General features: G+C 45.8%; 1 protein-coding gene across 1 annotated transcript; it reads left to right on the top strand.

The window, feature by feature from the left end:
• Positions 1-7,346: 7,346 nt before the first annotated feature.
• On the top strand, positions 7,347-10,383 carry LOC144600793 (uncharacterized). Its single transcript, XM_078412684.1, has 2 exons — positions 7,347-7,433; positions 8,040-10,383. Exons 1-2 carry the CDS (start codon positions 7,347-7,349, stop codon positions 9,264-9,266), a joined length of 1,314 nt encoding a protein of 437 aa, XP_078268810.1. The 3' UTR covers positions 9,267-10,383.
• Positions 10,384-25,163: the final 14,780 nt, after the last annotated feature.

Here is a 25,163-nt window from a genome sequence, read left to right as displayed (position 1 = left end):
ACAGACAGCTCGTCCCCGACCGACCCGCACAGTCCCCGCAAGGGGATGGGAGTCCCCGCGGCAATAGACAATAGACAATAGGTGCAGGAGTAGGCCATTCGGCCCTTCGAGCCAGCACCGCCATTCAATGTGATCATGGCTGATCATTCTCATCATGGCTGATCATTCCAGTTCTGAAACCCTCCAGTTCTGGTGATATCATGAACGTTTTGTTTAACCTTTCCAGCTTAATGATCACCTCATATCAGTGCAACCAGAACTCCACACAATACTCTTATTGTGGGACTGTGGGTAACGGAATTTTGTCCAAAAGACTTGTTTTTTTGGATGACAATAAAGGTTATTCTGATCTGATTCTATAGTCTCACCAACAACTTGTACAGTTGCAACATAACACCTCAGTTTCTTGCCCTGACTGAATGCAAGCGTGCTAAATGACTTCTTAACCACCCTCTCAACCTATGTCATCAATTTCAGTGAAGTATTTCCCCATGCCCCTAGTCTCTCAGCTCTGCAACACTCTACTCTGCAAGTCTTTCTGCAGTTAAACGTACCAAAATAAAACATCTTGCACTTGCCCTCTCAGTGCCTTAGTGTAGGATGCAGTTACTGATTTACACCAGACTGCCAGGCTCAAGCAGCAAGCTGTACACTGGATTGTCCAGTTGCAAAGGAACCACAAGGCATCGACACAAAATGGATCGACACAAAATGCTGGAGTAACTCAGTGGGTCAGGCAGCATCTCTGGAGAAAAGGAATGGGTGACGTTTCGGGTTGAAACCCTTCAGACTGAGATTCGGGGAGAGGGAGACAAGACAGATCAAAGCAGACAATAGATGCAAAAAGCTGGAGTAACTCAGCGGGTCAGGCAGCATCTGTGAAGAAAAGGAATAGGTGGCATTTCAGGTCGAGGCCCTTCTTCAGACTCATGATGATCAAGGAAATGTGGAATGGTTCATTGTTATCTGAGGGGAAGGTGACAATGAGGGATACCATCAGTAAAATTTAATCAGGAGAACTGTGAAACTAGTCAGGGGACTAGGGTGGGGGAGGGAAAGCAAGGAATACATGAAGATAGAAAAATCGATATTTGTACAGCTGGGCTGTAAACTCCCCAAGTCAAATATGAGGTGCTGTTCCTTCTCATTTTCACTCTGACAGTGGAGGAGGCCCAGGACAGAAATGTCAGTCTAGAAATTGGAGGGAGCGTTAACGTGTTTAGCAGCCAGGATTTAATGTTGACGAGGTTTTTGAGCACAGAGACATCATGCACCAATTGAGGTGCGAAAGATCCAGCCCTGCAATGCCTTATGGTTCCTTTGCAACAGGCCGATCCAGTGTACAGAGGAGTGAGGGAGGGAAGGGGGAATGGAGGAGGGGGATGACGGATGAGGGGGATGGGGGGGGGAAGAGAGGAGAGGAAGGGGGAGGGAGGGAGGGGAAGAGGGGAGGGGAGGGAGGAGGGGGATAAGGAGATGGAGTGGGGGGGAGGGTAAAGGGGAGGCGAGGGAGGGGGGAGCGGAAGGAGGAAGGGGGGAGTGGAAGGAGAGGGAAGAGGGGAGGGAGTGGGACAAAGAGAGGGGAGAGGGGAGGGGGGAGTGGGGGTGGAGAGGGTGCTGCACCAAAGCAGGAGAGGTTTGGGTCCAACGGATCCACTTGGTCCAGTATCCCTTTAAAAGTCCTGGGTCTGCACCTTTCCCAGTGTCCAATTTAAAATTAAGATTTGCATCAAATGCACAATGCAAAAATGATTTGTAGTTTCTTTCAACTTTGTTTAAATGTTTCCTAGCTTCTTGGCTCTTTTTAGAATATGTCCTCGGCCTTAACTCTATAGATCAGGGGTGTCAAACTACTGGGCTGCATCCGGCCCGAAAAGTGGTCCAATCCAGCCCACGGGATGAAAGTGGTCCTATCCGGCCCACGGCCCAAGGCAGAGTATTATCTGAATGGTGTCAAGTTATGAACAGTGGACATACAACGAGATCTGGGTGTCCTAGTCAATAGTCAATATCACTAGTCGTTTATTTGTAACATTCACATAAATGTGTAGTGAAATGAAACATTACCCGCAGTTCAACAATAAGACCAATAAGAATAATCAATAAAAATGCAATAACACATACAATCATAACCTAACACCAAACAAAAGAAACATCCATCACAGTGAGTCTCCTCCAGTCCCTCCTCACTGTGATGGAAGGCCAGAATGTCTTTTCTCTTCCCCTGCCGTCTTCTCCCGCGGTCAGGCTGTTGAACTTGCCACGTCGGGGCGGTCGTGGCTCCCGACATTGAAGCCCCCGCCGGGCGGAGAAAAACCCGCGGCCTATATCCTCCAGTGCATCAGTCACTGAAAGGAAGCCTGCAGGTACAGCAGGCAGTGAAGAAAGCCAATGGAATGTTGGCCTTCATAACAAGAGGAGTTGAGTGTAGGAGCAAAGAGGTCCTTCTGCAGTTGTACAGGGCCCTAGTGAGACCGCACCTGGAGTACTGTGTGCAGTTTTGGTCTCCAAATTTGAGGAAGGATATTGTTGCTATTGAGGGCGTGCAGCGTAGGTTTACTTGGTCAATTCCCGGAATGGCGGGACTATCATATGTTGAAAGACGGGAGCGACTAGTGTATACACTGGAATTTAGAAGGATGAGAGGAGATCTTATCGAAACATATAAGATTATTAAGGGGTTGGACACGTTAGAGGCAGGAAACATGTTCCCAATGTTGGGGGAGTCCAGAACAAGGGGCCACAGTTTAAGAATAAGGGGTAGGCCATTTAGAACTGAGATGAGGAAAAACGTTTTCAGTCAGAGAGTTGTAAATCGGTGGAATTCTCTGCCTCAGAAGGCAGTGGAGGCCAATTCTCTGAATGCATTCAAGAGAGAGCTCGATAGAGCTCTTAAGGATAGCGGAGTCAGGGGGTATGGGGAGAAGGCAGGAATGGCGGTGCTGGCTCGAAGGGCTGAATGGCATCCTCCTGCACCTATTGTCTATTGTCTATTTGGGAGGAAAAAAAGTATATTTGCGACCATTTATTATGTAACTGTACAGCAGCTACTCTCCCTCGCCGCTCTCTCACTCCCTCACTGCTCTCTGTCCCTTGCCATTCTCCCTTGTCGCCCTCTCCCTCACCGCTCTCTCTCCTGGGACAGGCCATGCCGTGACGAGGGCAGGAAGGGGCCGGCGTTGGGAAGTGCCTGGGCTGCCGCCACAGAGACCGCCACCGTGTACCTGAGACCCAGGTGAGTGCATGGATAGAGGCTGGTGGGAAGTCGCCGCACTGTGAATGGGGCCGCAGCCAGCGATCCAGAATCTGAGTTGCTGTCCAGGGTGGGGGCTCTGGGTTTGGGTTAAGGTTAGGTGGGATATGAAGACGTGCTGGTAGTTATGCGGGAAAAGGGAAGAGAAGAGAGAAGGTGATGGTAAAGGAAGGGTAGGGGATCATATGAGGGAAGGGAGGGTTTTTAGGGATGAGGAAGGGAAGTGAAGGTGTTGAGGGGGGGGAGTGGGGGAGTAGGTGGAACAAAAAGGAAGTAGGGAAGGAGGGGGTGAGGAAGGGAACAGATGAGAGAAGGAATGGCGTTTAGGGATGAGGGGAGGGGATTTAGGGACGAGGTAAGGAAAGAGTATAAGAAAATAACTGCAGATGCTGGTACAAATCGAAGGTAATTATTCACAAAATGCTGGAGTAACTCAGCAGGTCAGAGAAGCATTCCTTCTCTCCTGAGATGCTGCCTGACCTGCTGAGTTACTCCAGCATTTTATGAATAAGGAAAGAGAGAGGATGAAGTAAGGGAGGGGAGTGGGGGAGGAGTTGGAAGGAAGGAAGTGGGGATGAGAGAAGGGATAGGTTGAGGAAAGGGAGAAGGCTGGTGAGGGAGAAGGTGAAGGTAGAGAAGGGCATGAGAGGTGAGGGGAGTGGCTGTGAGGAGAAGGAAGAAAGACATAAAGAGAAGGATGGGGAGTGGGGCCTTCAGGTGAGATGATGGACAGACCATTTTTCACAATGCTAGGTAGCTGCTGTTTGGTTGTTCACCACCCAGCCAACCCATTGTGGGCAAAACATAAACACTAGGAAGACTATGAGACAGTGGGGAACAAAATTAGGCCATTTAGCCCATCAAGTCTACTTTGCCATTCAACCATGGCTGATCTATTTTCTCTCTCAACCATATTCTATTGTATTCTTTCTCCTTGTAAGCTACTCAAGACCTATCAATCTCTGCCTCAAAAATACCCAATGTCTTGGCCTCCACCGCTGTCTGTAGGAATGAATTCCACAGATTCACCACCCATTACTCCTCATCTTCATTTTGAATCTATGACCTTTTATTCTGATGATGTGACCTCTGGTCCGAGACTCTCCCATTACTGGAGACATTATTTCCACATCCACTCTATCTAGTGCCTAGATACCAATCATAAAAGGAATGCTTGCTAGGCAATCTTCTTCATAAGAAACAAAATTTGTAAAGTGAAACACTTGTACTTTGTACATAGCGGAGACTGAGACACATGAGAGCAGGTTGAAAACATAAAGGCAACGAATGCTGTGGGAGCACGTGTGCGTGCGTTCGCGTGTGCAGTACTAATTCGGGCCGCATGAAGTCATATTTTGTCCATTCCGGCCCGTGACTGAAATTGAGTTTGACACTCCTGCTAGAGATGGTCAAAATAGTTTCTCTTTAATTTACCGATTTTTGCTAATATTTAAAATCACACAAACATGGTGGAATATATTCTTATCTCCAGTCTATTGTAGATTAAATCTTGGTAATTCAGTGTCCATCCATGCTCTACTCCTTACAAGTTCAGTATGCCTTTCCAAAGGAGGGATATCCAGAATTGAAGCGGCTGGTAGACTCTGTGCATTTGCTAAGGATTTGGAGTCAATAGTCAATAGTCGTTTATTTGTCACATACACATAAATGTGTAGTGAAATGAAACATTACCCGCAGTTGAAACACTAAGACCAATAAGAATAATCAATAAAAAGGCAATAACACATACAATCATACACTAACACCAAACAAAAAGAAACATCCATCACAGTGAGTCTCCTCCAGTCCCTTCTCACTGTGATGGGAGGCCAAAATGTCTTTTCTCTTCCCTGCCGTCTTCTCCCGAGGTCAGGCTGTTGAACTTGCCACGTCGGGGCGGTCGGGGCTCCCGACATTGGAGCGCCGCGCCGGACGGTGAAAGGTGCACGGCCTATTCCAGGCCGCGCCGGACGGTGAAAGGTCCGCGGCGGGCCGACCCAAGCCCCGCGATTCGGGGCGGGCGAACACGCTGCCTCTGCCTCTGCCGGAGCTCCCGATGTCGGCCCCCACCCAGGGGCCTGCGGGCTTCCGACGTCCACGCGGCCCGCGCCGGAGCCTCCGGAGACGAGTCGCAGCCGCTCCCGCAGCATCCGCAGGCAGCCAGCGCCGCAGGTGGTGAGTCCGGGCCGTGGGCTCTGCGAACCAGAGCCCCAGGTAGTCCCAGGTGCATGGCCGGTGGTAGGCCGCAGCGGGAACGGAGACACGACACAGAAACAAAGGTCGCGTCTCCGTTCGGGAGCATTATAGACAATAGACAATAGGTACAGGAGTAGGCCCTTCGAGCCAGCACCACCATTCAATGTGATCATGGCTGATCATTCTCAATCAGTACTCCGTTCCTGCCTTCTGATTGAGAATGATCAGCCATGATCACATTGAATGGTCACTCCCATTGGACCTAAATGTAAAATATTCACTCCCATTGGACCTAAATGTAAAACCATCATCTTTGCTTGACTATTAAATGCTTAATGGAATATATCACCGGCGGGGTGATAGAATAATAGGCCTAACACCTGTAGTAGCCAAGTTACTGGAGAGGACTCTGAGTTAAGATATGTGTGCATTTGAAAAGTTAGGGGTTGATTAGGGATAGTCAGCATGGTTTGTGAATGGGAAATCGTGCCTCGTGAACTCAATTATTTTTTGTTTTGAAGAGGTAACCGAGAAAGTTAACGAGGGCAGGGTTGCAGACGTAGCGAGGACTTCAGCGAGGCCTTTGATAAAGTTCCAACATGATCAGCTGCTCTGGAAAATAGATCACGAAACATCCAGGGAGAGCTAGCTAACTGGAGACAGAAACACAACAAATTGCATACAGAGACACAGCAAACTGCAGATGTTATTACAGCAAAGAAAACACGGTGCTGGTACCAAAAAAAAACCAGAGTGCTAGTCTGAAGAATCCCGACCCAAAAACATCACATCTATGTTCTCCAGAGATGCTGTCTGACCTACTGAGTTACTCCAGCACTTTGTTTTTTTTTTAAGCTGGATGCAGCATTGGCTTAATGGTAGGAAGCAGAGAGTGGTGGAAGGTTGTTTCTTCAGAATGTGGGCCTGTAATCAGTGGTGTACGATTGGGTCAGTTCTGGGCCCATTGATGCGTCTTGGTTAACATGGACCACTTGGGCAGAAGGGCTTGTTTCCATGCTGCATGGCTGCAATGGAAGACAAGGGAAAGTGATTGCATTGGCCTTGATAAAATATTTAACATTTTCTTTGGCCACTGAAGAGGTGCCAGATGACTAGAGGATAACAAACATGGTGCCTTTATTCAAAAACGGCAGTCAGAATGAACCAAGTAATTATTGGCCAAAGAGTCTGGCAGAAGTGGTAGAAAAATTATGTGGGGGGATAGGGGAGTTCTGAGAAATAGGATTAATGTTCACTAAGAGGGAAGGATTGATCAGGGTTTATCAGTTCGACATGGAATTTAATTCAGACTAGTGAAAATGATGCATTTGGGAAGTTATACTATTACAGGATGTAGACAGTGAATGACGGAGCCACGGTGTTGTGGAATGGAGAGATCTTGGAGTAAAAGGTATTGCTGATGCTGGTTTACTGCCGCAGTAGCTCAGCGGGTCAGGCAGCATCTCGGGAGAACATGGAAGGGCAGAAGAATATGGAATACTGGAGAAGGGTCCCTACCTGAAACGTCACCAATCCATGTACTTCTGAAATGCTGTTTGACCAATGCACTACTCCAGCACTCTGTGTCTTGTAGAGGTACAAGGATGTTGTTCTCTGAAAATGGTGACACAGGTGGTGGTGAAGGTATACAACATGCTTGCCTTCATTGGTGAGGGCATTGAGTACAAGAGTTGGGATGTCATATTTTATTGTGTGGCCACAGAAAATTAAGTGTGGTCTTGTTCCCATGCTGTGGGAAGAATGTGATGAGCTAGATGAAAGTACAGAAAAAATGTTACTGAGGATGCTGCCAGGACTCGTGAGAAGAAGAGATTGGTGCTTGGTGAGTGACGATTTGTAGTATTGGAGGTGGCACGTCCTTCATATCATTTACACTATGTTCCTGACACTTGGACGTGAGGTTCTCAGTGCCAGTCTCTTCTACGTTGAGCGATCATGGGCGAGGGATTCCCAGGATCTGATGGTAATTGGATCTTTTTCCACTGAACTTCACAGGCACACTAAACTGAAGGACCTATAATTAATGCTGAATGGTTTGATGAAGATGGGAGAGTCAGGGAAAGTCTGCATCAACGAAAAATGCAGATTTGTCACGGAGAGACCATCGGCGGAAACTGGGGAGGCTTCAGGATTGGAGAAAGAGGGGAACTGGTGACTGTCAGTGCCATCAGAGGAGGAGAGGGTGAGGTACTAGTGAGTATGCAACTCCCAGGTACAGTCAGCTCCTTCAGGGAGGGAGATAATCAAATTAAGAGAAACCTGTTGAGGGTGAGATGAAGGAAAAGTATGTTGAATGGGAGCTTAGGAGTTTGGGGAATTAAAGGAAGAAATAATGTTCTGTTCTGTATTATGAATTTCCAACCTGTACATTAATTGTCTTATGTAATTTTCTTTAAGGGGAGGATTTGACCATTGGAAACCTGAAATAAGCACCACCTCAAGATCTGATTGGGTCACGTGATTCATCTAGATTTGAATTGGAAAGAGAAAGTCTGAGAAAAGATTTCAAAAATCAGTGGTTCAGCAACGACAATGAGATGCACATTTGCCAGTAGCTAGCGGTGACTAGCTTGTACGCGGTGTACAAGCTGTACAGGGAAAACGGCACGGCATTCACTTAAGAGAAGCTAGATATTTTGTCAGTGCTTGCTGGGGCTTCAACCGATTGTCCAACCTGGAGAGGCACAAGGTCCCCCGTGCCACGGAGAGACCGTGGAAATGTGGGGACTGCGGGAAGGGATTCAGTTACCCATCTGAACTGGAAACCCATCGGCGCAGCCACACCGGGGAGAGGCCGTTCACCTGCTCCGTGTGCAGCAAGGGATTCACCCAGTCATCCAGCCTTCATACGCACCAGCGGGTTCACACTGGAGAAAGGCCGTTCACCTGCTTCCAGTGTGGGAAGGGGTTCAACGCATTGTCAAACCTCGTGACACACCAGCGAGTTCACACCGACGAGAGACCTTTCAAATGTTCCATCTGTGAGAAGAGCTTTAAAAGCACCAAAGATCTGCTGATACACCAACGCACTCACACCGGTGAGAGACCATTCGCCTGCGCTATCTGTGGGAAGGGATTCACTCAGTCATCCCACCTTCTGACGCATCAGCTTGTTCACACTGACGAGAGGCCATTTAAATGCACGGACTGCGAGAAGAGCTTTAAAAGCAAAAAGGATCTACTGACCCATGTACGCACTCACACTGGAGAGAGGCCGTTTATTTGCCCCTTGTGTGGAAAACGATTCACTTGTTCGTCTCACCTTTTGACACACCAACACGTTCACACTGATGACCGGCCTTTCAAATGTTCCGACTGTGAAAAGAGCTTCAAAAGCAAAAAACATCTCCGTAAACATCAGCGGGTTCACACTGGGGAGAGGCCATTCATCTGCTCCATGTGTGGGAAGAGATTCACTCGTTCATCCCACCTTCTGAGACACCATCGAGTTCACACCGGGGAGAGGCCCTTCATCTGCACCGAGTGTGGGAAGGGATTCACTGACTCTTCTGACCTTTTGACGCACCAGCGAGTTCACACCGGAGAGCGTCCATTCACCTGCGGCGCGTGCGGGAAGGGGTTCACGCAATCGTCGCATCTCACCGAGCATCAGCTTGTTCACACTGACGAACGACCTTATAAATGCACCACCTGTGAGAAGAGGTTTAAAAGCAAGAAAGATGTTCGCACACACCGCCGGGTTCACACTGGAGAGAGACCATTTACCTGCTGTGATTGTGGGAAGAGATTCACTCAGTCGAACAACTTGCTCAGACACCAGCAACTGCACAAGTGACGGCCGGCGTTAAACTTTGCTGTTGTTGCCTTTGTTGATCACAATGTGGACCAAACTTCAGTCTGGGGAGTACTGCTTTGTGCTGATATTCCTACAGTTCCCACAACTGATCTGGATAAATATTTAATAATTCAGCATTATTGTGGATTTTGTGTCTTTTCCACTGGGTTTGAGCTCAATAGACTATCTGCGAAAACTGTACGGTGGATAGAAAGCTTCACTGGATATAAAGCAGGCCAATGGCAAGGCATCTCCTTGGTCTTTCTCATCTCTCTTCAATGGCCAGAAGGTCACCCAAACTTTAATTGTTGAGCGGTGTCAGAAATGTCCCCCATTCACAATGTTCTGTGGATCTGAGCTCCAAGATTATAGAAGCTTTGTGGTGATGTTACCGGATTGGTAATCCAGACACCTGCACAAATGATCTGGAGACTTTAGCAGATGGGAATTTGAATTCAGGAAATGAAATGTACCTGATCATAAAACCTTTGGATTGTGATTAAATGAATTAATTTTGCAATCGTTTTATGGAAGGAAATGCCAGATGTACGTAATCCAGACTGCACTAGACTCGGACCATGGGAATGTGCTTAATTTTTAAACCGGTCCTCCGAAGTGGATGGGCAAGCCATCAATCGAAGGACATCTAAGGCCGGGCAATAAATGCTGGCTTTGTCAACAAGTTCGCACCTCATGAAAGAAAGATCTTGAACATCAGATTTATTTGCAAATATGTTGAATTGAATACTTTATTGTCACATGTGACAAGTCACGGTGTAATTCTTTGCTGCATACCCAAGGTATGCAAATAGTTGTCCATAAGGGGCGCTTGCAAAGTTGAGCATGTTGAGAATCGGGAATGCAAAGAGAAATGATGAAAATGTGTCAAATTCAGATTTTCATGTAAAAATGACTGAATGTGAAATCGCAGCTTTAAATTTACTGTCCAGGATTAACTGAAAAAGTTATTTATGCAACAGTGTATGATTTTATCAGCCATCTTAATATTTAAACTTGGCATATTTAAAAACAGGTATTGTAACATTTAAAATGTCAGAGGACTTGTTATCTGCTGATACAATTATATAATCATTTGAACGGCAGATAAAAAAGTTAATCTCCCCTGATTTCCGTTTTTGTTGTTTCTCCACCCACCAGTCAATGTTTCTCTGCATCGTAATTTATCTTGTACCGTATAGCAATTTTTATTCTGACTAGACCAAGTGGACCCATTGGGCCCATTCCTCGTAGAGGGGGGACAGGGAAGGGGAGAGGGTGTGACTGAGTGAGCCCTGGACCCAAAGCCTCTCCTGTGTTGGTGTAGCACCCTCAGCCCCTCCCACTCAATCCCCCATATCCCCCCCTTCTCCCCCCATTGACCCATGCCACCCCCCCATGCACCCCCACTTCTCCCTCGCCTGCCCCCACCCCCACTTGCCCCTGTGGCAGGGGGATGGGAGCAGGAGCAGATAGACAGAGGGGTGTAAAATAAGGGTAGAAGCAACAGGTAGCAAGGTGAAAAGTAAAAGTGGCAGGCAGACAAATCCAGGGCAAAAATCAAAAAGGGCCACTTTTCAACATAATTGTATAAGGGGTAAGAGAGTTGTAAAAACAAGCCTGAAGGCTTTGTGTCTCAATGCAAGGAGTATACGTAATAAGGTGGATGAATTAAATGTGGAGATAGTTATTAATGATTATGATATAGTTGGGATTACGGAGATATGGCTCCATAGTGACCAAGGCTGGGAGCTCAACATCCTGGGATATTCTATATTCAGGCAGGATAGACAGAAAGGAAAAGGAGGTGGGGTAGCGTTACTGGTTAGAGAGGAGATTAAAGCAGTGGAAAGGAAGGACATTAGCTTGGAGGAAGTGGAATCGATATGGGTAGAGCTACGAAACACTAAGGGGCAGAAAACGCTAGTGGGAGTTGTGTACAGGCCACCTAACAGCAGTAGTGAGGTTGGGGATGGCATCAAGCAGGAAATTAGAAATGTGTGCACTAAAGGTGCAGCAGTTATAATGGGTGACTTCAATCTACATATAGATTGGGTGAACCAAACTGGCAGGGGTGCTGAGGAAGAGGATTTCTTGGAATGTTTGAGAGACGGTTTTCTAAACCAACATGTCGAGGAACCAACGAGAGAACAGGCCATTCTAGACTGGGTATTGAGTAATGAGGAAGGGTTAGTTAGCAGTCTTGTTGTGCGAGACCCCTTGGGCAAGAGTGATCATAATATGGTAGAGTTCTTCATTAGGATGGAGAGTGACAAAGTCAATACAGAAACAAGTGTTCTGAACTTAAAGAAAGGTAACTTTGAGGGTATGAGGCGTGAATTGTCCAAGATAGACTGGCGATTGATGCTGAAAGGGTTGACGGTGGACATGCAATGGAAGGCATTTAAAGGTCGCATGGATGAACTACAACAAGTGTTCATCCCAGTTTGGCAAAAGAACAAACCAGGAAAGGTAGTGCATCCGTGGCTAACAAGGGAAATCAAGGATAGTATTAAAACAAAAGATGAAGCATACAGATTTGCGAGAAAAAGTAGCATACCAGAGGACTGGGAGGAATTCAGAGTCCAGCAGAGGAGGACAAAGGGCTTAATTAGGAAAGGGAAAATAGATTATGAGGGAAAACTGGCAAGGAACATAAAAACTGACTGCAAAAGCTTTTATAGATATGTCAAGAGAAAACGATTAGTTAAGACAAATGTAGGTCCCTTACAGTCGGAAACAGGTGAATTGATCATAGGGAACAAGGAGATGGCAGACCAATTGAACAAATACTTTGGTTCTGTCTTCACTAAGGAAGACATAAACCGTCTGCCGGAAATAGCGGGGGACCGGTGGTCTAATGAGATGGAGGAACTGAGGGAAATCCAGGTTAGTCGGGAAGTGGTGTTAGGTAAATTAAATGGATTAAAGGCAGATAAATCCCCAGGGCCAGATAGGCTGCATCCCAGAGTGCTTAAGGAAGTAGCCTCAGAAATAGTGGATGCATTAGTGATAATTTTTCAAAACTCTTTAGATTCTGGAGTAGTTCCTGAGGACTGGAGGGTAGCTAATGTAACCCCACTTTTTAAAAAGGGAGGGAGAGAGAAAACGGGGAATTATAGACCAGTTAGCCTAACATCGGTAGTGGGGAAAATGCTAGAGTCAGTTATTAAAGATGTGATAGCATCACATTTGGAAAGTGGTGAAATCATCGGACAAAGTCAGCATGGATTACCAAAGGCAAATCATGTCTGACGAATCTTATATAATTTTTCGAGGATGTAACTAGTAGAGTGGATAAGGGAGAACCAGTCGATGTGTTATATCTGGACTTTCAGAAGGCCTTGGACAAGGTCCCACATAGGAGATTGGTGTACAAACGTAAAGCACACGGTATTGAGGGTTCAGTGTTGAGGTGGATAGAAAATTGGTTGGCGGACAGGAAGCAAAGAGTAGGAATAAACGGGTCCTTTTCAGAATGTATATTAATGATTTGGACGAGGGAATTGAATGCAACATCTCTAAGTTTGCGGATGACACGAAGCTGGGTGGCAGTGTTAGCTACGAGGAGGATGCTAGGGGGCTGCAGAGTGACTTGGATAGATTAGGCGAGTGGGCAAATGCATGGCAGATGCAATATAATGTGGATAAATGTGAGGTTATCCACTTTGGCGGCAAGAACAGGAAATGGTGACCGATTGGGAGAAGGGGAGATGCAGCGTGACCTGGGTGTCATGGTGCACCAGTCATTGAAAGCAAGCATGCAGATGCAGCAGGCAGTGAAGAAAGCGAATGGTATGTTGGCATTCATAGCAAGAGGATTTAAGTTTAGGAGCAGGGAGGTTCTGCTGCAGTTGTACAGGGTCTTGGTGACACAGCACCTGGAGTATTGTGTGCAGTTTTGGTCTCCTAACCTGAGGAAAGACGTTCTTGCCTTAGAGGGAGGACAGAGAAGGTTCACCAGATTGATCCCTGGGATGGCGGGACTTTCATATGAGGAAAGACTGGATAGACTGGGCTTGTACTCGCTGGAATTCAGAAGACTGAGGGGGGATCTTATAGAAACATATAAAATTCTTAAGGGGATGTTGGAGCGGCTAGATGCGGGAAGATTGTTCCCGATGTTGGGGGAGTCCAGAACCAGGGGTCACAGCTTAAGGATAAGGGGGAAGTCTTTTAGGACCGAGATGAGAAAACATTTCTTCACACAGAGAGTGGTGAGTCTGTGGAATTCTCTGCCACAGAAGGTAGTTGACGCCAGTTCATTGGCTATATTTAAGAGGGAGTTAGATGTGGCCCTTTTTGCTAAAGGGATCAGGGGGTATGGAGAGAAGGCAGGTACAGGCTACTGAGCTGGATGATCAGCCATGATCATATTGAATGGCGGTGCAGGCTCGACGGGCCGAATGGCCTACTCCTGCACCTATTTTCTATGTTTCTATGTTTCTATATAGCATTATTCTATCCAAAATTGCTCGGTGAATTAATTATGTAATGTTTAATTATTTATCCTTTAAAACAAGCAACATTATCGGTTTCTATGTTTCCCCTGCCCCTATCCCCATCCCCACTCCCACCAGCCCTGCTCCACCCCCATTCCCCCTCCCCACCCCTATTCCCCCCTCCCCCTCCCCTCACCCCCCTCCCACTCCTCTCTCCCCCACCTCCATCCCCCCCACCCCCACTCTCCCTGCCCTCACCCCGCTCTCCCCGCCACCTCAACCTTCCCTCCTCCCCACCCCCACTCTCCCCCACTCCCACTCTTCCCTCCTCCCCAACCCCACTCTCCCCTCCTCCCCACCCCCACTCTCCCCTGCTCCCCCCACACTCTCTTACCCATCCCCCCACTCTCCCCCTCCCCCGGGCCCCCCACCCCCACTGTCCCCCTTCACCCTCCTCCCCACCCCCACTCTCCCCCAACCCCCTCACCCCCTCCTACCCACCCCCACTCTTCCCCGACCCCTCCCCCCCCACCTCCCACTCTCCCCCAACCCCTCCTCCCCACTCCCCCACCACCATCTCCATTCCACCCTCCTCCTCCCCCCGCCCCCATCCCCCTCACCCACTCGACCCCCATCCTCCTCCCCCTCACCCACTCCATCCCCATCCCCTCCAACCCCTCCTCATCCACCCCTCACCCTCTCCACCCCCTTTTCCTCCCCCATCCTCCCCCTCCCCTCACCCCCCTCCCACTCCTCTCTCCCCCACCTCCATCCCCCCCACCCCCACTCTCCCTGCCCTCACCCCGCTCTCCCCGCCACCTCAACCTTCCCTCCTCCCCAACCCCACTCTCCCCTCCTCCCCACCCCCACTCTCCCCTGCTCCCCCCACACTCTCTTACCCATCCCCCCACTCTCCCCCTCCCCCGGGCCCCCCACCCCCACTGTCCCCCTTCACCCTCCTCCCCACCCCCACTCTCCCCCAACCCCCTCACCCCCTCCTACCCACCCCCACTCTTCCCCGACCCCTCCCCCCCCACCTCCCACTCTCCCCCAACCCCTCCTCCCCACTCCCCCACCACCATCTCCATTCCACCCTCCTCCTCCCCCGCCCCCATCCCCCTCACCCACTCGACCCCCATCCTCCTCCCCCTCACCCACTCCATCCCCATCCCCTCCAACCCCTCCTCATCCACCCCTCACCCTCTCCACCCCCCTTTTCCTCCCCCATCCTCCCCCTCCTCCTCCTCCCCACCCCCACCCCCTCACCCACTCCATCCCCATCCCCTCCAACCCTTCCTCATCCACCCCTCATCCTCTCCATCCCCTTCTCCCCCATCCTCCCCTTCTTCCCCTCCTCCTCCCGCATCCTCCTCCCCCATCCTCCACCCCTCCCCTGATGCTCTCGTCACCCCCTCACGCCCCCCCTCCCACCCATTGGCCACTGTAGTCACTTGGGCGAGCCCCCCCCCCCCCGGGTTTGTAAACTTTTTTTTTTTTAATGGCTTTTTTAAAAAGTCTAATCTATGAAGTAAGCTGGGTAAGCGGGGTTTTAACGTTTAAAAAAAAAAAAGGAAATTGTTCTCCCCACTCACACACTCCATCCTCTCAACAACTGCGGAGGGGCGGACCTGTTGGCGATCCCCGGCTCGGGCCCATCGATCTGTGTGCACAGGTTTGCGGGCGTCGCGCTGCGCCATGAGAGGAAGGCAGACGCGAGGCATGCTGGGGCGGGCGTTGGGACAGCACCCATGGTCTGGATCAAACCCGGGTCTCTGGCACTGTAAGGTAGTAATTCTATTACTGTGCCACCCTAATCCAGTTTGGTCCATGTTCCTGTATGTAACCGCTCTTCAAATACCCATGTAATGGTTTGGCAGAGTGTGGGTCAACAGGAGACAAATGGGACTAGCGTGGATGCCCATCTAGGTTGGCATGGATTAGTTTTCTCAAAGGGCCTATTTGTACACTGTATGATGAAACCTGCCCCTACCTCACCTCTCTTTTCTGTTGCTCCCACCAGTGCGTATCCATTTTTCCCACTATCCCACCAAGTCATCCATCTCCTCCTCCCTCCTTCATACACTCATTTCCCGTCCCCAAGTTACTAATTTCCTTATCTCCCCCCCCCCCCCCATCCCCTCAACCCTTCCATCTATTTCCCTCTCTCTGGCTTTACATTTCACTCCTCTCATTATCTGACATCCTTTTGCCTCCTTTTCATTTCTAGCCTTTGTCACGTACTCCATCCATCTGGCCATCCCCCCCACCATCACTATCCACCTATCGCTAGCCAGTCACTTCTCTTCACGAGCTTCCTCCTCCCCTCCCCCCCCTCCCCCCCCCCCCCACACTACAATTTGTAAAAAAGGGTTCTGACTCAGAATCTGTTCCGTCCATTTCTTCCACAGATGCTGACTTACTCCAGCACTTAATGTCTTTGCTCCTTGCTGTATGAGTCTAATTTGAAATGTGATGAGATTTTCTGCTTTTGCCCTCCAATCAGGCAGTGACCCTCTGACTGAAGTGAAAACCAAATCAGCTCATGTGCTAATTAATTTGAATATAATTCTAGCTATTCTGATGGCTATGCTTGATCTGTGACGTCTTGTAATTAATAGATAACAGCAGGAACAGTGACATACCATGCTTGTGACAACAGATGGGACCAACCTCCTGGGAAAGGTTTGGAGGGAAATGGGCCAAATGCGGGCAGGTGTAGTTAGTATAGATGGGGCATCATGGTCAGCATGGGCAAGTTAGGCTGAACGGCATGTTTCTGTGCAGAATGTCTCTGATTGCCAAAGAAAGGTGGGAGGGAATTGCCTTTAACAGGATCTTTTAAGTCCTCTCAGCATAGCAGAGCTTCCTCGTGTTTAGTTATTGACTCAGTGCTGTGTGAGGTGCAGTCTACAATGAGTGTTTCCACGATGGGCACGGTGAATGACGATGTGATGTGTCAATACAGGATTCTGGCTGAATTGTGGAATTGAAAGTCTGTGGTTCAGGAAGCTGTGCTTATCCACATGTGGAAATTATAACTTTGCAAAACAACAGAGTGTTTTTTTTCACACAGAGAGTGGTGAATCTGTGTAATTCTCTGCCACAGAAGGTAGTTGAGGCCAGTTCATTGGCTATATTTAAGAGGGAGTTAGATGTGGCCCTTGTGGCTAAAGGAATCAGGGGGTATGGAGAGAAGGCAGGTACGGGATACTGAGTTGGATGATCAGCCATGATCATATTGAATGGCGGTGCAGGCTCGAAGGGCCGAATGGCCTACTCCTGCACCTATTTTCTATGTTTCTATGTTAACAGCTCTCCCTTTTTAACTCATCCAGCCCCTTGAGGTGTGCCTGAGTAAACGAAATAATGTCAGAATAGTAATATTTCACTGGTAGCTACAATTATTCAATGCCTCTCGTGTTTCTTTGCAGAGCCCGTCTAGAGTTAAGATCAACAGGGTTGTCTTCGAAAGACATACAATGCTGGAGTAACCAGCATCTCTGGAAAACATGATGTCACATTTTGGGTCAGGACCCTTCTTCAGATTGAAAATGGGGTTACCTTCCTCCATTGATTCTGTCAATCATGTTCCCTTGGCAATGGTTTTGTTGGATAGTAAGTATGCACCGTGGAAATCTTGTTCACCCATTCATAAGTGTCGCTGTTTAGATGACGATGCACTTGGTTAGTGACTGAATCAGCACCAAAAGTGAGTTTTAATGTAGTTCAGTTATGAGATTTATACCTACTCCAGCGTGATGATAAAACTGGGAATGGGAGCAGTAAAATGAAGAACTAAAACAGCAAAAGGCAGACACCAAGGAGGAAGGACATCCACTAGACAGTTCAGTCAGTTGATTACTGCCTTTATCTTTTGATATTTTGGGCAAATAAATAATTAAAGCTACATTAATTACAATTATGAAAACATCATAAAGAATTAAAACTACGAGTATACTAATATAACAACTAAAGTAATACGAATGCAATGAATATAGTGAATAAATTATTTTAAGAATTCATAAAAGATCTTAATATTAACAGTATCTAAAAGAGTTGTTCTTGTAACTCATGCAATAAAAGTCTTGTAATTAGCAATGCAGAGAAAATCCAGGGCAGTCTTGTTTTCTGAGAACCATGTCCATTTGATGTATATAATAAACCCAAAGAAATTAACTAGGGCAACCTGACATGTATCCTTGATGATCTCTTACAACTCTATTTATTATGTTTTTCCAATTATTACACAGTGCCAAATGGTCCTGAATTATGATCAAATCTGACCTAAGTATCAACTACTGTAACTCTATTAATCTTGATAAAAGTTAAAAATAGAAATCAGAAAACCCAGGCACATCTGGTTTGATTTAAAAACGATTGATCTCTTGAAACCGTAAAATTGGTTTCTAAAACCCTCTGCCTTACAGCCAAGATACTTTCCTGATCCCCATGGTTAATAAAATTAATATTTTTAAATTAAAATTCTAATTCTCAAAGGTGTTATTTGTTTTTAAAAGTGACAATAACACCTCAATTTTTCATGATACATTTCTCATGATTGAAACCTGAGCATATCCATTCCCAGCATATCGAATTGTCTCTTGAATGTCACTATCGATTTTGCCTCCATCGCCACTAACCCTGCCACCACATTTCAGGCACTCTGTGTAATAAACAAACTTGCCTGGCACATTTCCTGTAAACTGCCCCTCTCACCTTAAAGCTATGCCCTCCAGTATTTGATATTTCCATCCTGGTTGAAAAGGTTATGACTCTCATAATTTTATAAACTTTTATCAGGTCTCCCATCAACCTCCAGCGTCTCAGCGAAAACAATCCAAGTCTGTTCAACACATACAAACTAATAGAAACATAGAAAATAGGTGCAGGAGTAGGCCATTCGGCCCTTTGAGCCTGCACCACCATTCAATATGATCATGGCTGATCATCCAGCTCAGTAACCTGTACCGACCTTATCTCCATACCCCCTGATCCCTTTAGCAAAAAGGGCCCCATCTAACTCCCTCTTAAATATAACCAATGAACTGGCCTCAACTACCTTCTGTGGCAGAGAATTCCACAGACTCACCACTCTGTGTGAAGAAATGTTTTCTCATCTCGGTCCTAAAAGACTTCCCCCTTATCCTTAAGCTGTGACCCCTGGTTCTGGACTCCCCCAACATCGGGAACAATCTTCCCGCATCTAGCCTCTCCAACCCCTTAAGAATTTTATACTAATCCAGGTGTCATTCTCGTGGAGCCTCCCTGCACCCTTTCCAAAGCCTCCACATCCATTCTGTATTGGGGCAATGAGAACTGCATGCAGTACTCTAAATATGGCCCAACCAAAGTCCTATAAAGCTTCATCATGACTTCCGGACTCTTATACTTAATGTCCCAATCAATTTAGGCAAGCATTTGCAACAAGTATTACAATTTAGCAGATTATGAAATCTGATCACAGCTTGTGTTTGATTGTTGACCTTCTGAAATTAAATTCCGTCATGTCAACACATGCAGCAGTGTGAAGGAGGCTTAACTCCGACAACACTGATTCCAATTGGATCCAAATGCTTTGCTGGGAGAGCCATAGGTTTTGGTGTTATAGGATTCTTGTCAATAAAGGAGAACAAGTACACGTTTTTATTCATGTTTGTAGAAGTTATATGTGGACCTCGAGAATTTCACAAAGCTTTAATGGTTGTATTTTAAAATAAGCTTACGCATATATAGGTTGGGAAATGGTCTAGATTGGGTAAGACTTATATTGTTGGAACAAAGACCAGTTCTGGATTTGTTTTGTTTCATACTCTGGTAAAAATTGAACTTTCTTCTGGTGATATTTTTAAAGTATATAACCTGAGCAGTTTGTAAAGAAATTAAATACCAATGCGTATCCTCTGTACATAAAAGCTACTTGTGAGAATCAGAACCAATGAAGTGCTAATGGTAGTAATATGGGAAAAGGAATTAAGTAGTATATGTCACATTCGCAATAGAACAACTCGGATGAGAGGGATAGATAGGGTAAATGCACAGTCATTTACCCAACGTAGGGGGAAGAGGAACCAGAGGACATAGGTTTAAGCATGAGGTGGGGGGAAAGATTTAATAGGAACCTGAGGAGTAACATTTTTTAAGCAAAGTGTGGTAGGTATATGGAATGAGCTGCCGGAGGAGGTAGTTGGGGTATTTACTATCACAACACTCAAAAAAACATTTGGACAAGTACAGGGCTAGGATTGATTCAGAGGGATAAGGGTGAAATGCAGGATGTGGATTTAGCGTAGTTGGGGCAAGTTAGGCGGAAGAGTCTGTTTCCACGCTTTATGACACTAGGGGTGGGGCATGAACAAAGGGATGGAGCAGAGGATTTCTCAAAAGGAATTAATTGGATAGGAATGGAAATGGGTGCTGACTGATTAGTATGGACTTTGGGCCGAAAAGCCAGCTTCTGTACTGTACCACTCTGACTTTTACAGCCCTTGATCAATCCAAATGGTCCACAGCAGTGTTGCCACCTTATGCATGAATGGAAACTCAAAACGGACGTCTGACTGTGCACAGTGATGCAGAATGTACAGTATGTTGTTATCTTGCCTTCAGAACAAGGATAATAGATATAAAATATATATTGCTATTTGCAATACACGTTGTTCTTTGACTTTAGGGAGCATGTGTCCCATACAGGCAAGCTACACATTATGGTGCTGTTGCATTGATAGAACATGGCTTGTATTGCAATTTTCCATTATCTGTGCTTGTGTCAAGGAATTTGAGTTGAAAAGTTTATTTATTTACTTTTTTTACAAAGTCAGGAAGACAATTTTATTACCTATAACTTGATTGGCGAATGATTTGAGAGTTCCGCAAGGACAAACTTTCTCGACTGGGGTTGCCTGTGTTTTTTGTTTTCTTCATATTCTATTTGTATTTACAACCTGAATACCCTGCACAACTTGGGACATGTGATGGCTGTCACCCTCTCATCAGTTGTTCCTACCATCCGATGATAGGTCTTGCACAAATCTAAGCAGTCTACGGAGATGAGATAGAGTTGTAGAGCACAGAAATAGGCCATTGGCCCAACATGTCCATGCTGACCATGTTACACACCTGAGCTGGGCATTTGTTTGCATTTGGTCAATGTGTCTCTGAATCTTTTCTATCCATGTACCTGTCCAAATGCTTTTTGAATTGTTATTGCATCCGCCTCGACAGCGCCCTCGCGCAGCTCGTTTCATAAACCCATCACCCGCTGTGCAAATAGTTGCCTCTCAGTTTCCAATTAAATCTTTTCCTTCTCATCTTAAATCTATGCCTCTTGTTCTTGACCCTACCCTGGGAAAAAGACTATGCGTTCACCCTATATATTCCCGTCAAGATTTCATACACCTCTATAAGTCCACCCCTCTGCCTCCAGTGCTCCAGGGAACAGAATTTTAGCTAGTCTTAGAACTTATGCACATACTCCTAGATCCTAATCTGTGTCGGTTCAGCCTTGGTTTTACCTCCCAAAATGCAACATCACATACTCATTTGAATTAAACCTCATTAGGCATGCAGGAAATTATTTGGCTTACAAATAAATAAATAGGTTCAATAATTTAATCGCAGCATGCATTGCCTTTGTAGTGAGACTGTGAGATATGATATGCTTTGACAGAAAGAATGGTCAGTCTAGACTAGATCACACCACTCTAAAAAGTGTATTTTAAATTTATTACATTTCACGGATGTGGACATTGCTGGCAAGACTGGCATTATTGTCCATTCCTAATTGCCTTTGAGGTGGTGGCCATGAGTACTTTCTCATTTTGGGCCCATAATTCACTTTGTGTTGTCTTTATCAAGCATATGTCAATCGTGGCACTTGATATTTCATAGCTCATAAACACACAGCTGAGTCCTCTAAGTCAGTGCCAATCTTTAAGCACCACTTTACACTACTCCATTTTATTCTTCCTTAATTCTGCCACTGACTGGGGCCAATGCACAGTTTTCAATTAACTCAGCGAGAAGCATGTTTTTCAAATGTGGGAGGAAAATGAAGCACCTTTGGGAAACTCTTGCCGTTATAGGAAGAACATGCAAAGCGATGCAGATCGATCCAGGCTCGCCACAGCTGTGAGGTGACAACTCTAACCATGCCACTACATAGGCATCTTATGTTAACTGACAATCTATTTTATACTCTCCCTTTGCCCTTGATTTTTACCTCTTTAATCCTTCTGAATCAATCCTGAGTCTTTATTGTGTAGGAAGGAAATACGGATGCTGGTTTCAACCTAAGATAGACACAAAAAGCTGGAGTAACTCAGCGGGTCAGACAGCACCTCTGGAGAAAAGTAATAGATGTTGTTTTGGGTTGAGACCCTTCTTCAGACTTCTTCAGTCTGAAGAAGGGTCTTGACCTGAAGTGTCACCTATTCCTGATCTCCAGCTTTTTGTGTCTATTGAGTCTTTATTGGTGATGGGTGATTAGAATGCACTGCCGGGGTGGTGGTGGAAGCGGATACGAAAGTGGCATTTAACAGGATTTTCAATAGGCACATGTGTATGCATGAAATGGAGGAAATGTACAGGCAGAAATTAGTTTAATGGCATCATATTTAGCACTGGTATTGTGAGCTGTTTTGTGAATTTCCTATTCTCAGAAATAGATATGAAAGAGACATCATATTCCTTCCATTCATCAACTACTTGCACATCTCAGAAAGGAACTGAAAATAAAAATATTGTTAAAGCTACAGTATATAAAGATTTTCTGACATAAATTTTCAAGGCAAGGGAATACTAGGCCTTGTATTGGGATATTAAGCCTGGCCACGAGATCAGTGGGAGAGCATTTTGGGAAAAGTAATCAAAAATGCAGAAGTCTTCAGCCAGTTATAGATGAAGTTAAGACTGAACTTCAGGAGAAAGTGCTAAACTGGGGAAGTATTCAGGGAGTCGGGGAAAGAGTAGATCGGGAGCAGTAATTAATGGACAATTCCACATTTTGACATTTGGGAATCGTTTATCGATTAGCTGGTCAAAATTCAGGACCAACAAGCTGATGCGAGGAGAAAAGCAAGTATGGCAAGGTTCGCCTTGGATGGCGAGAGATGTAGCAAAAAGGAAAAGAAAGCCTCCTTCAAAAGTTATAAATAGCTAGGCCTGACATTCTCTGTATCCACTGATTTGTACTGTTGGATAAGCTGTTTATGTGATTGGATCTATCTCAGATTGGTAAGAATAGCAAGAAGGGAGATTACTGGATCCTGACAGTTTTGCATTCTCTTTTGCCACAGGTGAGGAGCATTGGCAATGTCCAATCCTCAGTTGTACATTACTTTAGACTTGAACTTAGAGATACAGTGTGGAAACAGGCCCTTCGGCCCACCAAGTCCCCGCCGACCAGCAATCACCATGTATACTAGCACTATATATAGTCTGAATATATAGTCTGAAGAAGGGTCTCTACCTGAAATATCATCCATTCCTTCTCTCCTGAGATGCTGCCTGAGTTACTCCAGTATTTTGTGATACCTTTGATGTATACTAGCTCCATCACCGTTTATGAAGGGCAATAGAGATAAACCAGAAAATGATATTAAATGATATGGTATGAAATTATTGTAGAAAATCCTTTGGGACTGGATCCACTCATGTCTGAAAAAGCAAATTAAGGATAGTCAGCATGGCTCTGTGTGAAGGAGTTCATGTCTTACACACTTGATTGAGTTTTTTGAGGAGGTAATGAAGACAATTTATGAGGGTAGCACCATGGATGTTGTACAAGAGATTCAACAAAGTTCCTAATGTAATGTATTATAACTCCAAGTACAAAAAAAACAACTGAATCTAATTGCAGCCTTCCCCACTTTTAAATATATCCCAATTTGGAAGCTTTCCAAATTTTGAATTTGTATATGTGATTGCTAGTCAGGATAAGTGGTCTCTGTGGAACCAATCCCTGTAGAACATTGCTTCTCACTTTCATTTTGTCCTTAACATCCCTATCTGCAGCAAACATGCATTCTTTTTTTGCTGTCAGCCTCCTGAAGCATTACGCTACTTGCACACACAATCTCTTCCTTCCAGATACAAATGTATTCTACAGGGCTAGAAAGATTAACCTTAACTCATGCAAGGAAGAATGCTTTAACTCACAAGAGAAACTATACTGTATTTGGAGACCTCTAGCTAACCAATTCACACGCTTTATTCTGTTGGATTCTAAGGATGATCATACGTAATGTAATTGGGAAGAACTGTCAATGATTAAGAGACCATTTCTGACAAATATTGATTCAGAGCAGCTCCTGTGCACTGATTGATCTTCAGAGTAAGATTTTTTATTTAAAATTGATTACATTTCAATCAAAGTAAAAATTCACCATTTTATTACAATTAAATATCTGGAGAATTGAGACACAAGAAATCACAGATGCTGGAATCCTGAGCAAAAACCAAAGTGCTGGAGTAACTCAGTGGGCCAGGCAGCATCTGTGCAGAGAATGGCCAGACGATGCTTCAGGTTGGGATCCTTCAGGGTCTCTTTGGAGTCCATGAGTTCAGACAAAAATGTCACGAGAGTGACCCTGAAGGGCACAAGCCACTGCTTACGAACAGCCAACTTATGGGCACCTGAACTAGCTCCAATAATATTATTAAATTCAAAAACCTGACGTATATATATAAGTTCGTTCCATTTAACTGCAAAACTAGCTTCCCCTTTCTGTCCATTTTTAGTGTTTGTTAATTCTTATTAGTTTTAAATACTTATGAGATCATTCATTACTATACTCTGGAGGTACGGTTACTGTACTGAGGGATTTTGGTGTTTAATGGAGTGTATTGTGGTTCTGTAAAATAGAATATTTTTATTAACCAGGGTTGGCCTATACTGTAGTCTCAACATGTCAATCAGCTAAATATACACACAGTATTAAAAACTAGCCCATTACACAGAGGAAAAAACTGATTGGTAGAATGAATATAATTTAGTCCTGGATGTGATTAAAAGTATTACCAGCAGCAAAATCTGAGTTATTTATGAATTCGCCGGTGTCTCAGCAGGGTTGATGACTGATGACTGGAGGCTTCTCTTCTGTATGAACCCGCAGGTGTTTCAGTAGGTGGGATGTGTTGATGAGTCCCTTCCCACACATGGAACAGAAGCGCCTCTCCCCAGTGTGGATCCGCTGGTGCGTCAGCAGAGTGAAGCCCTTCGAACAGACAGAGCAGGTGAAGGGCTTCTCCCCGGTGTGAACTCGCCGGACCAGGTTGGATGAACACCTGAACCTCTTCTCACGGTGAGAGCAACTAAACTGCCTCTCGTCGGTGTGACTGGAGGCAAAACGACTGTGAATCCCTTCCCACACATTGTGCAGGTGAACGGCTTCTCCCCAGTGTGACTGCGCCGATTATTTTCCAGCTGAGACGGATAATTGAATCCCTTGCACATATCCAC

This window comes from Rhinoraja longicauda, chromosome 16, assembly GCF_053455715.1.
Source record: "Rhinoraja longicauda isolate Sanriku21f chromosome 16, sRhiLon1.1, whole genome shotgun sequence".
Lineage (NCBI taxonomy): Eukaryota > Metazoa > Chordata > Chondrichthyes > Rajiformes > Arhynchobatidae > Rhinoraja > Rhinoraja longicauda.
The sequence above is the reverse complement of the archived record's forward strand: the minus strand, read 5'-3'. Positions and strand labels throughout refer to the sequence as shown.